Source organism: Watersipora subatra, chromosome 2 (assembly GCF_963576615.1).
Source record: "Watersipora subatra chromosome 2, tzWatSuba1.1, whole genome shotgun sequence".
NCBI lineage: Eukaryota > Metazoa > Bryozoa > Gymnolaemata > Cheilostomatida > Watersiporidae > Watersipora > Watersipora subatra.
The window spans coordinates 143284-159398 of record NC_088709.1 but is presented as its reverse complement, the minus strand read 5'-3'; the positions used below and the strand labels follow the sequence as shown (position 1 = coordinate 159398).

Below are 16115 nucleotides of genomic sequence, written 5' to 3'. Positions count from 1 at the left end.
TCCCTTTGGCCCAAGCCAATTCACGCTTGTAGCTAGCGGCGGCCCAATCGGACAGACCTCAATTACTCTCAAAGGGTAGACATTTTTAGTAGTCACATGACAGAGAACAGCCATCTTGGCCCTGGCTGGCAGCACCATGTCACGCACTACTTGGATCTTACTGAGCAGCAGCAAGCCGTACTTATCTATGCAGGTCAAAAGAAAAGCTGGAAAGCCATGGCCGGAGTCTCTCCCACTGCCGGCTAGCCAGTGTAGCAAGAACTGACCTTTCCTTCCTTCATCCCATTGCCAGAGCTCCCAAGCTAGAGTCTCTCCTGGCAGGACATTCTCAGCCGGTGCTTGGCCAGGCCGGCAATTACGATAGGCTTCTGACACACCGCTAGCTGATTTCTTTCTATCAGTGGGGAGAGAGGGTACAGTTTGGGGGCCTTTGTGCAACTAGTAGTCACCATTACTGTTGCAACACTTTGCCGTTTCACCGGTGTAGCATCGTCTGGGGACAGTGCAGTTGCATTTGTTTGGGAGCCTACAGCCCCAACACTGCAGAGGTTTTCTTTTCTGTTCCTCTCGAGGTCAGCTACTCTCCTATTCCTGTTGCAGTCACTGTACCCCGGTGTGTCAGCTACTGGATAAGCAGGCCCAATTGACAGACTGTGATCTTTGACCACAGCAGTTTGTTCCTTAGGAGCCTCCTTCACGGTCCAGATGTTGGCTGTTCTTCTGTCGTCCGGATCAATTTGGAAAAACTCAGTCCTGGCCTTTACAGCTTCTTTCAGTTGAGCCGCCAGTGCAACCAAAAGGTGCCTCTGTAAGCTTGCAGGGTTTACTGTGCCACTGAATAACTCTCTGGACATGTTGACTCTATACGCAGCCAACAGATCATCATATGCCACCGGGACTAGCTGTTCTATCTGACAAGAGTGTTCTTGAAGGGAAGTAGCTGCTGCTTGCTCAAGGGTGCTCAGCTTGCCTCTAGCCTGTCTAGGAGAAATCGAACCAGGCTTGGAGCGCATCGAAGACGACTCCTATGTCTTGTCTACAGACGGCTTATCCCCAGCCTTCGGGTACCCTTTTTTAAGGTCTTTTGGAAATGCAATTGCTTGGCACCTTTCGTCCAAGCATTGGCCTCGGCCAATTCTTAAAACTGGCCAATGATGTACTCTACATCTCAGGATCCCGAGTGCTGAGGTGCCTTGAACTCAGGGGTACCATCACCAGTCTGTTAAGCACCTCCGCTAGCTGGTCTGTACCACTATCTGCGCTCCTTTAGCGTCGGCTATCCATTGTTCCTGTGGGAAAATTCACCAACTCAAGGAGAGGGGGTGGTGTTGCTCTGGCAACACACGGCCTGGTGTAGTCTATTGAAACGAGTTTATACTCTTTCAGAACCAGCAACAGGAAGGTGCGGTCTATTGAAACAATTTATGCCCTTTTAGAGAGTTTGTTTATATCAATGTGTGTGAGAGTGTTCATATAATTGTGTATGCGAGTGTGTTCATATCAATGTGTCTGAGAGTGTGTTCATAACCATGTGTACGAGAGTGTTCATATCAATATGTATGAGTGTGTGCTCATATCAATGTGTTTTAGGGTGTGTTCATGAGAATGCGTATGAGAGCGTTCATATCAATGTGTCTGCGGATGTGTCCATATCGAAGTGTTTGAAGATGTGTTCATATCAATGTGTATAACAGTACGTCCATTGATCACCTATCAAGTATATTTGCTCATCTTCTTCCATTTTAATAGCCAAAAATAGACAAACAATATTCAATGTAGACCAAAATAGTGATGGTACAAAAGACAAATAATTTAAGTTATAGAATGATAAAAAGAGACATGATCCTAGAAATAGAAGGAATACAAATTTAAGGGACTAGGGAAAAACAAATGTGAACATGTAAATCCATGAATATGAATTGTAGAAAGATTACTAACAAAATATGAATTGAAGTGTCTACAAGATGGTTAGTGAATTTGTCACTTGAACAGGGCAGCAGCGCCAATTGAAACTGGTTGCATTATCAGAGCAGCAGTGACAAATAGAGATGCACAAGTTTACGATAGTCGACCAGGCAGGTTAGCTGAAGTGCTCCTTGTCTGGCATTTCTATGTATCCCCTTTTTATAATGCTTGACCAGAGGTTAAATATACCACGATTCGGTTTGGTTCTTTTCACAAGATCCATCAAGTCACCATATCCCAGGTCAGCTTTTGGCAAGTTTAGATAGCTAAGAAAAAGAGGATTTGTGACACTAAATACAGAAGAATACAAGTTGTTCAATACACCCTAACACCTCATCTCATGCTATGAATTTAGTATCAATGCTCTCACCAATTACTGCATGTGGCCGTAAACATTACCTATGTATATACACAGGTGTACATACACAAAATATGTCCACATTTATCTACTCCGATGTACCTCAAGCTGCCCAATATCTAACCCAAACCAGCCAAGTCATGTGTAGCTATGTACACTCTTAGGGCAGTTGTATACAGGGATATCCCATCCTAACCCATGTGATGTACCCAAATAGCCCATCCTAACCTATGTGATCTACCTGTACACCTAATCCAAACCCATTTTATCTACCTGTACACATAATCCAAACCCATGTTATCTACATGTACAACCCATCTTAACCCATGTGATCTACCTGTACACCCCATCCTAACCCGTGTGATCTATCTATATACCCCATCCTAACCCATGTAATCTACCTGTAGACCCCATCCTACACCATGTGATCTACTTGTACACCTCATCCTAACCCGTGTGACCAGCACAAATAACCCATCTTCACATCAAACACAGCATGCTTTTGATTTTGTCTCGGTGTTCTTTCTTGTTAACACTCACATGGTAATATATATGTATAAATGTTGTATTGTATTGTTAACACTCACATGGTAATATATATGTATAAATATTGTATTGTTATCACTCACATGGTAATATATATGTATAAATATTGTATTGTTATCACTCACATGGTAATATATATGTATAAATATTGTATTGTTATCACTCACATGGTAATATATAAATATTGTATTGTTATCACTCACATGGTAATATATATGTATAAATATTGTATTGTTATGTGTAGTGTACTATTACACTAATAATAAAGTGATAATAATGTGATAACAATAGTCCATAATGACAGACCTACCGACTCATCAGTTCTCGCACATTCTCAGCAAAAAGCTCAGGATTGGATTTCTCCTCATCAGAAGGATAATAAACAGGGTGAAACTCAACTTCTATGCTGAGGGAAGGAGAGCAGAGAATAAGAGAGAAAAGTGCTCCTCTGAAAAGAAAATCAAGATCGGCAATAGTTACACCCGCCTTTTAAATTCCCTGCAAACTGACAAGATTTCTGTTATCTGTTGGAACTCACATTCCAGGGCCGGTGTTGACCCATGTAGTGAGATCAAGCCGATTTGGATATTTGATGGTAACAAGTTGCACAGGAACTCCTGGAAGAAAAGCGCCGAGTTTATAGGGCAAGAGATAGGTATGGGTGGCACACATGCCTTCTGGAAATATAACCAATTGAGGCCACGCCCCGTTGGCCTCAGCTCTCAATCTGATTGCTTTTGCAGTTTTACTTCGAGAGTCTGGATCCCCCCTCTGTACAAAGATTGACTGGTTCGCGCGGAACAAAGCTACAAAAAGGAAAAGTCTGTGTTAGTGGCAACAAAGAAAAACAATCTGTGTAGGTGAGTCTAGTCAAATCAGTCTGGAGAAGAAATCGGAATCATAAATAAAAGTGAAAGGGTAGAAGTGAATACAAGCCAGGAAAAAGAAGACTAAAGGAGAGAAATTGCGTGAAAAAATAACATAAAAAAGGGGAAATGAGAGAATTATGAAAAAGAGTAAACGATGGAGGAGCAAAAGGAAAGCTTGTTCTAAAAGAAAAGCTATAGGAAAGCCCAAAGTAAAGAGTGACAGAATTCTCTAACTTACTGCCAAGAAGAGGCAAGCGCGCATTGTCTATTACAGAGACAACTCCAGGAAATCCACAAATAGCTCCTCCAAGCGTGTCCGCAAAAGATGAGTGTGGTCCCATTACAATGACGGGTGCTTCCTTACTAGACGCTTGTCTCCCCTTCACTACTTGACGATTAATACCAGCGCAGAACCAGGCTACTCGAATGAAGAAAACAGCTATGTCTTTAAGAAACCTGCAAAAATAATTTGTTGGCTCGAAATTGCAGACAAAGAATTCATAAATATACCCAATGATGAAAATGCCCATAATAAGCATAACACTAAGCTCACAACTGGCAAACCCTTAACAAAAATATTTGTATACTGATGACTAAACCAAAGAAGAAAGAGCAGTGTACTGAGAACTGATGACTAAACCAAAGAAGAAAGAGCAGTGTACTGAGAATTGATGATTAAATCAGAGAAGAAAGAATAGTGTACTGAGAACTGATGACTACATCAGAGAAGAGTAGTGTACTGAGAACTGATGACTAAATCAGAGAAAAAAGAGTAGTGTACTGAGAACTGATGACTAATTCAGAGAAGAAAGAGTAGTGCACTGAGAACTGATGACTAAATCAGAGAAGAAAGAGTAGTGTACTGAGAACTAGAGTTGCCCCGATTTCAATAGCGGAATCGGTATTGGTGCCGATATGGGTATTAAGTATCTGAATCGGTATCGGCTGATCTTTTCTTAAAAAATCGGACACTTCAGATACTTTTTACATATCAACTATTTAGCAGAAACCTGTATTTTAGCCTGCTACTTTAATAACAAATCATCAGCTGCAAGTTCCTTGCTTTTATCTAATGATTTCCAAGCCTGTCACACAATCTATTTCATGTCTATAGCCTAATAAACATCCACACAGCTGCGCAATATTTTGGCTTTAGTAAGGACGTAATCACCAAGTGCGGTATTTCCCAATTACAGCGATATGATTTGTTGCAGCCAATCACGAACAAGAGATCCATAACGAGCAACAAAAATGCGGCGTAATGTTTCTATTTACTAGCATGGCGAAAGTAATTTGAACAGTTGATGCATAAAGTTAGCTATCTCTCTCTCTCTTGATCCTGACGATATGATGTATTGTTTGTATTGCATAAAATAACCTCAGTGGCTTTTCGGTGTTTAGCCTGCCCTCCATCATCTGTAGCGCGCGAGTCCTTCAGTACGACTGGCTACACCGATAGTGATAGAAGATAGAGACGTCTCACTGAGATAATTGAATCACTAAGGGTAATTAAAAGACGCATTTATTTGCTTTAGACTTGTACATGCGCAGCAGTTTGTTCAGCAGTCGAAGAGAGACTTCATTATCACAAAGAAAGCTGTACCACTAACTGTAATTACCATTAATAATAACATATTTCAAGAAACATGGACTGTTTTGTTATTAGATGCACGGTATGTCAGTATGTGAATATATATACATGTACATGTATATCTTTTTTCATAAATACAAACAAATTAATACATTAATATTTATATTTTCTTTGCATTATATTTATACTTCCATAATAAAATGAACAACTATCTATGCAACACAAAAGAATCTGAATCGGTATCTGAATCGGATTATTTTTCATTAAGAATCGGTATATCGAATCGGTATCTGAATCGGCTGGTGAAATTAGAATCGGGGCATCTCTACTGAGAACTGATGACTAAATCAGAGAAGAAAGAATAGTGTACTGAGAACTGATGACTAAATCAGAGAAAAAAGAGTAGTCTACCGAGAACTGATGACTAAATCAGAGAAGAAAGAGAGGTGTACTGAGAACTGACGACTAAATCAGAGAAGAAAGAATAGTGTACTGAGAACTGATGACTAAATCAGAGAAGAAAGAGTAGTGTACTGAGTATTGATGACCAAATCAGAGAAGAAAGAATAGTGTACTGAGAACTGATGACTAAATCAGAGAAGAAAGAGTAGTGTACCGAGAACTGATGACTAAATCAGAGAAGAGTGGTGTACTGAGAACTGATGACTAAATCAGAGAAGAAAGAGTAGTGTACTGAGAACTGATGACTAAATCAGAGAAGAAAGATTAGTGTACTGAGAACTGATACTAAATCAGAGAAGAAATAGTGTACTGAGAACTGATGACTAAATCAGAGAAGAAAGAGTAGTGTACTGAGAGCTGATGACTAAATCAGAGGAGAAAGATTAGTGTACTGAGAACTGATGACTAAATCAGAGAAGAAAGAGTAGTGTACTGAGAACTGATGATTAAATCAGAGAAGAGAGAGAGTGGTGTACTGAGAACTGATGACTAATGCATGTAACTATGACCAAAATGCTCATCACAAAACTGCAGTAGTAATATAACTCTCACAATCTCCATCTTGTGAATGGCTTGTCAGGCTGTAGAGGCAATCCAATGATAGCCACGCATGCAGGAATCCAAGCTATGATGATCAAGAAGATAACAAGGAAAGCTTTGATAGGCGCCAGGGTAAATGCCATTGCATACCACTACAACAGAGCGACTAAAATTGTACAGCACAGCTATATGATAGTTTGAAATAAAATTAGCCGTTTGGAATTTGACATGGTGACACATATCATTTGGGATATTACACAGTCATATCAAAGTCTCTGTCAACCTTTTTCTCTTGACACCTCATGCCATTACCCCTGATAACAATAACACGCTCACGGTATACAGACTGAGCCTACCAAGTGCTTGGCTAAAAGTAGAGAAAGCAAAGCTGAGATGTTTGCTTGTGTATTCATATTTATACACATGGCCAGCATTGACTTTATAGTTTAAATAACAAGGCAACAACCTTTTAGGTAGAAACATGGAGGGTTCGACTCTTGTCAATTCTATTTTGCAAACAAGTCGCCATTCATGTCTAATATATATTAGAGAATGTCCCATTACATGGGTAGGTAGTGTCCTATTACATGGGTAGGTAATGTCTTATTACATGGGTAGGTAATGTCTTATTACATGGGTAGGTAGTGTCCTATTACATGGGTAGGTAGTGTCTTATTACATGGGTAGGTAATGTCCTATTACATGGATAGGTAATGTTCTATTACAATGTTTTAAAACTCTAAAATATTACCTCTACACTCAAGTAATATTCAAGCCCGCTTAAAGTGACAGTCATTCCTTTTCCGTACTTAACATATGTGCCTAACATACGTACTTACCATATGTACCTACCATATGTACTTAACATATGTACCTACCATACGTACTTAACATATGTACCTACCATACGTACTTAACATATGTACCTACCATACGTACTTAACATATGTACCTACCATACGTACTTAACATATGTACCTACCATACGTACTTAACATATGTACCTACCATACGTACTTAACATATGTACCTACCATACGTACTTAACATATGTACCTACCATACGTACTTAACATATGTACCTACCATACGTACTTAACATATGTACCTACCATACGTACTTAACATATGTACCTACCATACGTACTTAACATATGTACCTACCATACGTACTTAACATATGTACCTACCATACGTACTTAACATATGTACCTACCATACGTACTTAACATATGTACCTACCATACGTACTTAACATATGTACCTACCATACATACTTAACATATGTACCTAACATACGTACTTAACATATGTACCTACCCTAGGACACTTATATTTCGCTAGTATTTAATTTCGTGAGTAACATACAGAGTAAAATTTCACTGCACCTTAATTTCGCAGCTCTGATGAGTGCGAAAATATAGTGATGTGAAAATAAATGCAGTGGAACAAACATAATTAGATTCCTCAGGTTAAGTTCACCGCAGGCTTGTATTCACTGGTTGCAAGTTGCGGCGGCTAATGTTAGGCGACTAGTTATAAACACCTAGGGGTGTTGAGGGGGGCAGTGTAAGCCCCAACAGGTTTTTCTTATGTAGGGCCTCAGCCGGGCCTCTCGTGTGAAGTTTTAAAAATTTTTATCGGAAAGTATCAACATTTCTCTATTTTTTGAGATTTGTTTTGTTTTAGGTGATGTGACTGACGAGACGTTTTAAAATTAAAATAGGCAAAACTTGACCGCAGTTAAAACGCTCAGAAAAAAGACATCTTTTTCTTTTGAGCGTTTTAACAAAGATCAATTTTGCCGATTTTATTTTAAGTTCATATGGAAGTTTCCACGCTTTCGATGGGACATGGCCAAGCGGATGTTTGGTAAAACTTGATATTTTGCAAACCTTTATAAAGGTCGTTAACAAGAATATTTTGCCACTGATGATGATAATAATGATGCCTAAGAACTACTAAAAGTTGATGTTTGTCTCTATGGCTTCGAATAAAGTGATACTCTACAGCGATAAAAACCGTCTCCATAGCCGTTGGGCAAATAACTTTTTGAATAAATGATGTTGAGGTCGAGTTATCTGAAGCAATTTATCATTGCGTGGGAACGGACCAAACAAATCCGTTCGAGTTAACCTTGTGTTTGAGATGAAATGTTACATTTTATCCGAGAGCGAGTTACCCGAGTTTGACTGTACTTAGCCGCGGAAAGTTCCTAAGAAGTTGGGACGGCTCAACCGGCCGGCTGCCACAGGGAATACGGGCCTGGTTCACCGATAAGAAAAAAAATTTCAATTTGGGACTAGTTTGTAATTGTAAACCGCAGGTAGAATGGTGTGGGCGAGGTCGATAATGCAATTTGATCGCTTGCTGCCATTTGTTTCTTGGACTATCAATGAACAAAGCTATTTAATTTCGCATTTTCGCTCGTTCGTTATGATAGTTTAGTTTCGCACATGAAATTTTCGTGAGAGGATGACTCGGCGAAAACGCGCAAGTTAGATGAGGCAAATACATAAGTGTCCTAGGGTACCTTACATACTTAACATATGTACCTACCATTCGTACTTAACATATGTACCTACCATACGTACTTAACGTATGTAAATAACATGCGTACTTAAAGATTTACTTGCAATAAAATTCACATCACAGTTATTTGGCATCAAAAGATTCACCACGTCTTACTCTGCTGTGTTGTAGGTGCACCATATTGCACGCTAATAGAATAGAGGGATTAGAAATGGGTAAGTATTATATACTGCTATAATAAAGGTAGGTAAGTATTATATACTGCTATAATAAAGGTAGGTAAGTACTATATACTGCTATAATAAAGGTAGGTAAGTACTATATACTGCTATAATAAAGGTAGGTAAGTACTATATACTGCTATAATAAAATTAGGTAAGTATTATATACTGCTATAATAAAGGTAGGTAAGTACTATATACTGCTATAATAAAGGTAGGTAACTACTATATACTATTTCAATAAAAGTACGTAAGTATGTAATTATAATTTATATATCTATCTCTTCAGCAAACTACGTACATACTCATGCAAAATTAGGCACGTGCTTGGCTGCTGGATGACATTACACACAAATTCTTGGATGCTAAAATTATAAAAAGCTTACAATTATTCTGTCCAAGCTCGTCGGATGTAGCCTATATATAAATGGATGTGGTTTATTGACATCAGGCAGTTGGTCCCCTTTTCCGTTTCCCACGCCATTTGTATGCACACCACTTTTCACCATCCTTTCCTTCATCATGAATAAAAGTTTTGAACATTGCTTATCGATAGATCACAACCTGTACTTTCTGCAAGAGATCACAACCTGTACTCTCTGCAAGAGATCACAACCTGTACTCTCTGCAAGAGATCACAACCTGTACTCTCTGCAATAGATCACAACCTGTACTCTCCGCAAGAGATCACAACCTGTACTCTCCGCAAGAGATCACAACCCCTACTCTCTGCAAGAGATCACAACCCGTACTCTCTGCAAGAGATGGTGCTTAAAACTGTGCCCCCCTCCAAAAATACACAACAAATGTATCTATCACTTTTAAGGATGAATTGCAATAGGACAAGTAAAGAGGCAGGTTTTATCACAATGTTGGAGCTATGAACATGAAAAGACCCTTTGCCACAACAATAGTATTACAACAATGACAAGGTTTATCAAAACTGACATAACATTACTTAAAGGTTGTGTTGGGCTCATTTAGATAAAACATTCTGTTTCGTTATCAAATAACTGGTCAGAATTGCAGTTGTTTTTAGAGCTGTAGGCAAATATGTTTGAACCAGTTACAAGAAAACTAATGCTTCAAGTTACTTGAAATTTGGGTATTTTACATTTAAAAACTTTGCTTAACAACAAGGTCTTAGCAGAGTGTTTGAACCAAACGTGGCCTTACGAGAACTTGATAACACCCAGCATATAGAAAAAACATACATCCGACTAATTACTGATTTACATTACATTTAAATAATGCTTGAACCGAAAGCATCACATCGGTAAATGTACCTTAGCATAATAAAATAAAATATTTTTTTCAAATGCATAGCTAAAAAGCAATGACTGCTTATAATATGTATCAATCTGATATGATCCCATATTATTACAAGCAAAGGAAAATATGTAGGAGTGTTCACTATTGCTCAGTAGCTAGTAAAAGCGAACCAACACTGATGGTGATATGAACTACAAAATAAATGACCAGAATCTAAAGCCAGAGTAGTCAACAGGATGTTGAGAATTCACATTGAAGACTCTGTACAGGTGGTTGGGGAGTTATGCAATATTAATCATGAAGAAAGATGTTAGTCGATTAACCAATTGATAAAAGTATAGAAATTTAATGGCAAGGTGATTGTGAATGCTGCAGACAAAAAATTTTCACCTACTAATGTAGCGATGTAAGATATTGTATACATGTATTTGATATTGTATATATGTATTTGATATTGTGTTGAAACAGAATGGCTAGCATTATCTTAGCTATAGATTTGGTAAAGGTTTGTGAACAGATTTAATTCATTCATGAGCACATGTAGTGCGACTGACGGAGTGCGACTGACGGAGAAAGAATGGAGTGAGTAAAAAAGTGATCAAATGAAGTATAGATGTAGGTGTGAATTGATTACAATGTAGTAGTGGAAAATGAGTACGATTATTGTGCGTTAAGCAAAAGATGCTATTGATGCTATCACTCGCTGGCAACAAATGATAAAACATGTACAGATGGCAGCTTCTGAAAAAAAGTTCAAAAATTGCAAAAACTTAGGAAAATTCATGAGAAATTATCTTGCGGTAAACAGGGTTGTCTTTCTGATCAAATATTTTAATGTGAACATCCATGAGAAACCGGAAGAAGCACTTGTGGCATTTTAATTCGCAAGGAGATTTATTGAGGGATTATTAAATAAAACTAAAACTGCTTTCATGCTTATGAGAATTATGGGAATTGTGAGAATTGTGGGAATTATGAGAATTGTGGGCTAACAAACATGACTTGTGTATTTAAAAAGCAATACTTGATACTTGATATTTCCAATACAGATGCAAAAGATGAATAGAGTTGAATAACAGTTTAACTGTTGAGCAGCACCAGCTTCCTTCCTAAAGTTCTCAAAATACAGAGTTAAAATTACCAGCTGACTTTCATAAAGCCCTATACTGCAGTGATGGTTGTGGAGCAACTGATGTCTTCATTAGATGAGCCCAAGAGCTATCACCTAGGACACGGTAAAGATTCTACATGTCTCTCTCCTTAGCAGGCACCAATAGAAAACTGGATTCCCAGGTTTATTATATGTGTATCCATGAGAGGAGAAACCCTAAAAATGTGACATCCTATAAAAGCAATGCGCATGCAGCATGCAGGCACACATGTGTCCAGCCACTTTAACAATCATGTAATCTGCATTCAGCTTGGTCTCACCTTGCTAGTTCAGGGCTTTTCAATACGTGGAGAATTTGCAAAACTCAAAGTAGCTCTACAAATCTATTGCAGGGATATGCAAGTTCGGTACATGATGTTTTGTAAGAAACAAAATCATGCTAGCAGGATGTCACCCAGCAAAAAAAGTCCAATTAACTTATTATTCGAATTTTGCATCACAGAATGGTCAATTGTGAAACCACTGAAAAACCAGAAAACAATTCCATAATCACTCGAGATCTGCAAAAATACTAAGTAGCAATAATAACTTGAAGTGAGGTCCATTTTGGTCATACAGTGAAACCTTGGTTCTCGAACACAATCCATTCCAGAAGATTGTTCAAAAACTGAATTGTTCGAGATCCGAAAAGAGTTTTTCCATTAGGATCAATGTATGTAAGTTTTAATCCATTCTATGTCGATTTAACAACTTTGGTAACATATTTTCTAACATGCTACACCATAAACTGTACTGTATACTGCATACTATAAATAAGAATGGGTAGATATAGACCGTGGTTAATTTTAATAAAAGATTTTCTAACTATGATGATGGAAAAAGAAAACAAAAAGTAAACATTTCGTATGCTTCGCTTTTAAAACATCGAAAACATTAAAAGTTACGAAGTAATACCAAAAGTCACAGAGATTGATGACACAGCAAAAAATGCAAAAGATCAGTTACTTCAAAAGTCATGTGAAAAAGAAAATAGAAACAGCAATGGCACGTTTACTTTACATCTTTGAAGAAGAATTCTCCAAAAAAATTTAGAGTAACTCGACTGGAGGAGTTGTGTCCCTAGAAAATCTCTTCGGTAGAGGCAACGTCCTCCCAGATGGCTCCTTTCTGTAAAGAATTTGTGACGCGAAACTTCTCCCTTTGTTTGAGAACCTTCCGAAAGTAGCTCATAACAACGTTGTTAAACGTATAAACATGCGGTTTCTGGAGCTGTTCCGAACGTTTAATTCAAAAAAATTTCTAATGCGCATGTTCCGGTTTGGTCGAGAACCTAATTTATGGTCGAGATCCGAGATGAACAAATCTCGGAAGTTCCAAAGTTGATCGAGAACCGAGGTTCCATTGTACTGGTAAAATTAAAAAAGAAAGTGGCTACAACATCTATTGGATTAGGAGGAGAGCTGGCAAAAAGTGAATCACGAACAGCTCTAAATGTGAGCAATATTTATTATCACCAAAATGGCAGAAAACCCTGAACCTACAAATGACAACAACCAAGATTTCAATCAACAAGAGAACAATCAACCCACTAGATCAAGACAGATACTGCAGTTAGTTCAGTATCTGCACCTACAATGACAAATAGCCCAGAAATATCTCTAAATTCTACCGCCAGCTGGATGCAATCCAGGAATAAACTACCTAAAGGACAAAATCATGCTATCGGGTGCTTTTAACGCTACAATTGGTCAGGTTGATATCAAATATGTATATTTGGAATAACTGGGATTAGATGATCTAATTCCAATTGTGAGTCCTGCTGTACATTTGCGCTGAACATCAACATATGATAACTAACACATGCTTTAAATACAAAGCTGTCCACAAAAAAAAAATAAAGACACACCCTAGGTCAAATCGTTGGCATCTTATTGACTTCAATATCAGTTAAAGTCAGAGGGACGCCAGACAATACAGTGAAAGATTATCATGCTAGACGGAGACAATCAGCACATCATAGAAAAGCAGCTACAGAAGCTCAGAGAACAGCGCATCAACTTTCCCACTCGGGTGAACACTTTCCACTCAGATTAATTTAGCTATAAAGAAACATAAACCAGTTGACGCACTAGATAGCCTACTAGACAATCTGATGGAATTGCTTGCAGAATTATCAGCTGCAAACACTCTTTATGATGCATTGCTGAGTAATGATGTAGGAGATAATTTTTCTTCATACAAATTGACTGCGAGGAAATCTGTATCTGAATTCATGCAAAGGGCTCAGACAAAATATGACAGTGCTGTAAACTCTATAGTGAAGTACGAGAGGTCGATCAGTTCTCAGTCAGCGGAAACCTTGAAGCGTGATTTATTTATTGTTAGAGCATTATGACTATGCTTGAACAGCTAGATGGTATTGCCAATAAGGATGTCAGCCAATCACAGGCTGCTTTTGTTTTTGTAGAGATAGTTGTATTAGTAAACTGAAAAATAGTGTGCATAACCTAAACGCTTGTAATAGTGCTGAAGTTAATGGTGATTTATTTTATTTTCTTTTCTGATTTTTTGATGTAGATAGGTGTATTATGAACTTAGAGCCCAACATTGAAGTATCTAAACAAATGTCCCATCTACATGTACTTACAAGTTCAAAGCAAGTAGTAATGCCTCAGGCTAATCAGCCACAATATGAAAGTTTTGCAGATCACACTATTACATCAGTCTCACTAACAATAGCCTACCACTGCTTCTAACACTACCACCTCTTTTGATGGAAACAACTCCATCTTTCTCACTTCTGCATCATCTGAAAATCTCTTTACTCCAACCCAAACTTTGACTACTGGTACAGGTGTACCAATCATGCCAAATGGCACAGATGTGCGTACAATGGCGGTTGGTACAAATGTACTGGGCATGTCAGACGTCACAGGTGTGCTGGCTGCAGCCATTGGTGCGGGTGTGCCAGTTGTGTCGGGTGGCACAGGTGTGCCAATACTGTATGGTGCAGCTGCACTTCTCATAACCCAGGAATGACAAAAAAGTGTTGATGCAGGACGAATCGGGGTATTTATGAGGCAAAAAGTCCATTGGTGAGTGGTGGATTAGCCACAATAGGTTGCACCAGGGTTTAGGCCAACTGATCGTAGCTATAAAAACAGCACATTCCTCAACATAGAATCACAGGTGAGACTTGAGCCTGAGTATCACTGCTGCGTATGAGAATGCCCAGTTTATAGATACAAGTGTTCCTAGCAACTCCTCATTGGCGAGCAGAGACAAGTCGCGTCAAAAAGGCAACATTTCCTGTTTTCGATGGAAATAGGCGCTGGTGGGCAGAATTTAGGGCTGTTTGGCTATCATATGTTCACTATGAATTATGTTCTGAGGAAGAAAATGATTGGGCACTTGAACAGTGTTTGAAGGGGAAGCTCTATCCCATGTTAGACCCATTTTAGCAAATGAACCCAACGCACATGAGAGAATGTGGAAATGCCTTGAAGACCCTGACTCAGATGGCAGTGTAGCTGTTAAAAGTACATTTGTGGAGCTCGAAAGACTAAAACACATCACAGAAGGTGACATTAAAGGTCTGGTAAGTTTCGTGAACACTGTTGAACTATGCTACAGTCAGTTAGGTGAAGTTAAGCAGCTTTCAGCTGTTACACCAACCCAATTTGATGTGCTGAAATCCGTTGCCCCCGATAATTAGGAGGGAATGGATGAGAGTTTACTCAACACTCTCTACCAACGACAAAATCCAACCCTTTACAAGGTTTATGAGATTTTTAGAATGCGAGTGCGATCTCTGCATAAAAGAGTTGGCAAAACATGCAGCAAAACCAACCAAGCATGCAGATATGGACAGCAAATTTGGTGCCACAGATAAGACACATGCTCCCTCTGCTGAAAATGAAATGTGGCCAAAAGTCTAGCAGCTGATGCCACTCAAGTACTTTTTAATGTAGGATTCTAGATAAAGGGATGGGCTTTCAATGATAACTCCGCAGAAACTTTTCGTGTGCTTGGCCTGTCATTCCAAGATCAGATAAGATTCAGTATAGATCAACTCTTGACTTCTCACAAACAAAGAGTAACAAACAGTGATCGCGAAATAAAACTTGGTGAGATCCTCGAGGCCATCCCAAAACCCTCATCAAACGCATGGTGCTTAAGCAAATCATGCGACTCGACGATCCTCTAGAGATACTCAGTCCATATGTCATGATTGGTAAAATGTATCTCTGAGAGACAGGGAATTTGGGCATCGACTGGGATAGTTCCCTGCCAGACTCAGTGCAGCAAAAATGGGTAGGGTTTTTTCATCAGATGACAAAGCTTCGCAAAATCCAGTTTGGTAGATGTTTGACTCCTGAAGGTGCAGTCTTCAAGCCAATGCTAGTAGTACTGAGTGATGCTAGTGACAAAACCTACGGGTATGCAGCATATGTTAGATGGAATTCGTCAAATGACACATACCTCTTCAGGTTGATTTGCGCAGTCACACACTGCACTCCTTCGAAGGTTGTCGACATCCCAGTTAGAATTAAATGAAGCCTTGATAGCAAAAAGGAAATGAAGTCATAGGAAAAAAATGAGGTTTGATTTTGACAGGGTTTGGAAGCACTGGAGCAATCTTTTAGTG

General features: G+C 38.8%; 1 protein-coding gene across 1 annotated transcript; it reads right to left on the bottom strand.

Moving 5' to 3' along the window:
* Positions 1–1713: 1713 nt before the first annotated feature.
* LOC137387689 (lysophosphatidylcholine acyltransferase 1-like) lies at positions 1714–9598 on the bottom strand. The gene is made up of 6 exons (XM_068074176.1): positions 9471–9598; positions 6344–6483; positions 3977–4194; positions 3408–3675; positions 3180–3317; positions 1714–2231 (listed from the first exon to the last, which is right to left on the bottom strand). Exons 1-6 carry the CDS (start codon positions 9591–9593, stop codon positions 2081–2083), a joined length of 1038 nt encoding a protein of 345 aa, XP_067930277.1. The 5' UTR covers positions 9594–9598; the 3' UTR covers positions 1714–2080.
* Between the last annotated feature and the right edge of the window lie 6517 nt (positions 9599–16115).

Excerpts from the sequence above, each read along its gene's own strand:
- LOC137387689 (XM_068074176.1), bottom strand. The coding sequence starts at position 9,593 with ATGGTGAAAAGTGGTGTGCATACAAATGGCGTGGGAAACGGAAAAGGG. Across the intron at positions 4,195-6,343 it reads CCATTCACAAGATGGAGATT|GTTTCTTAAAGACATAGCTG; the intron begins GTGAGAGTTATA and ends TTATTTTTGCAG. Across the intron at positions 2,232-3,179 it reads GTGCGAGAACTGATGAGTCG|CTATCTAAACTTGCCAAAAG; the intron begins GTAGGTCTGTCA and ends TCTTTTTCTTAG.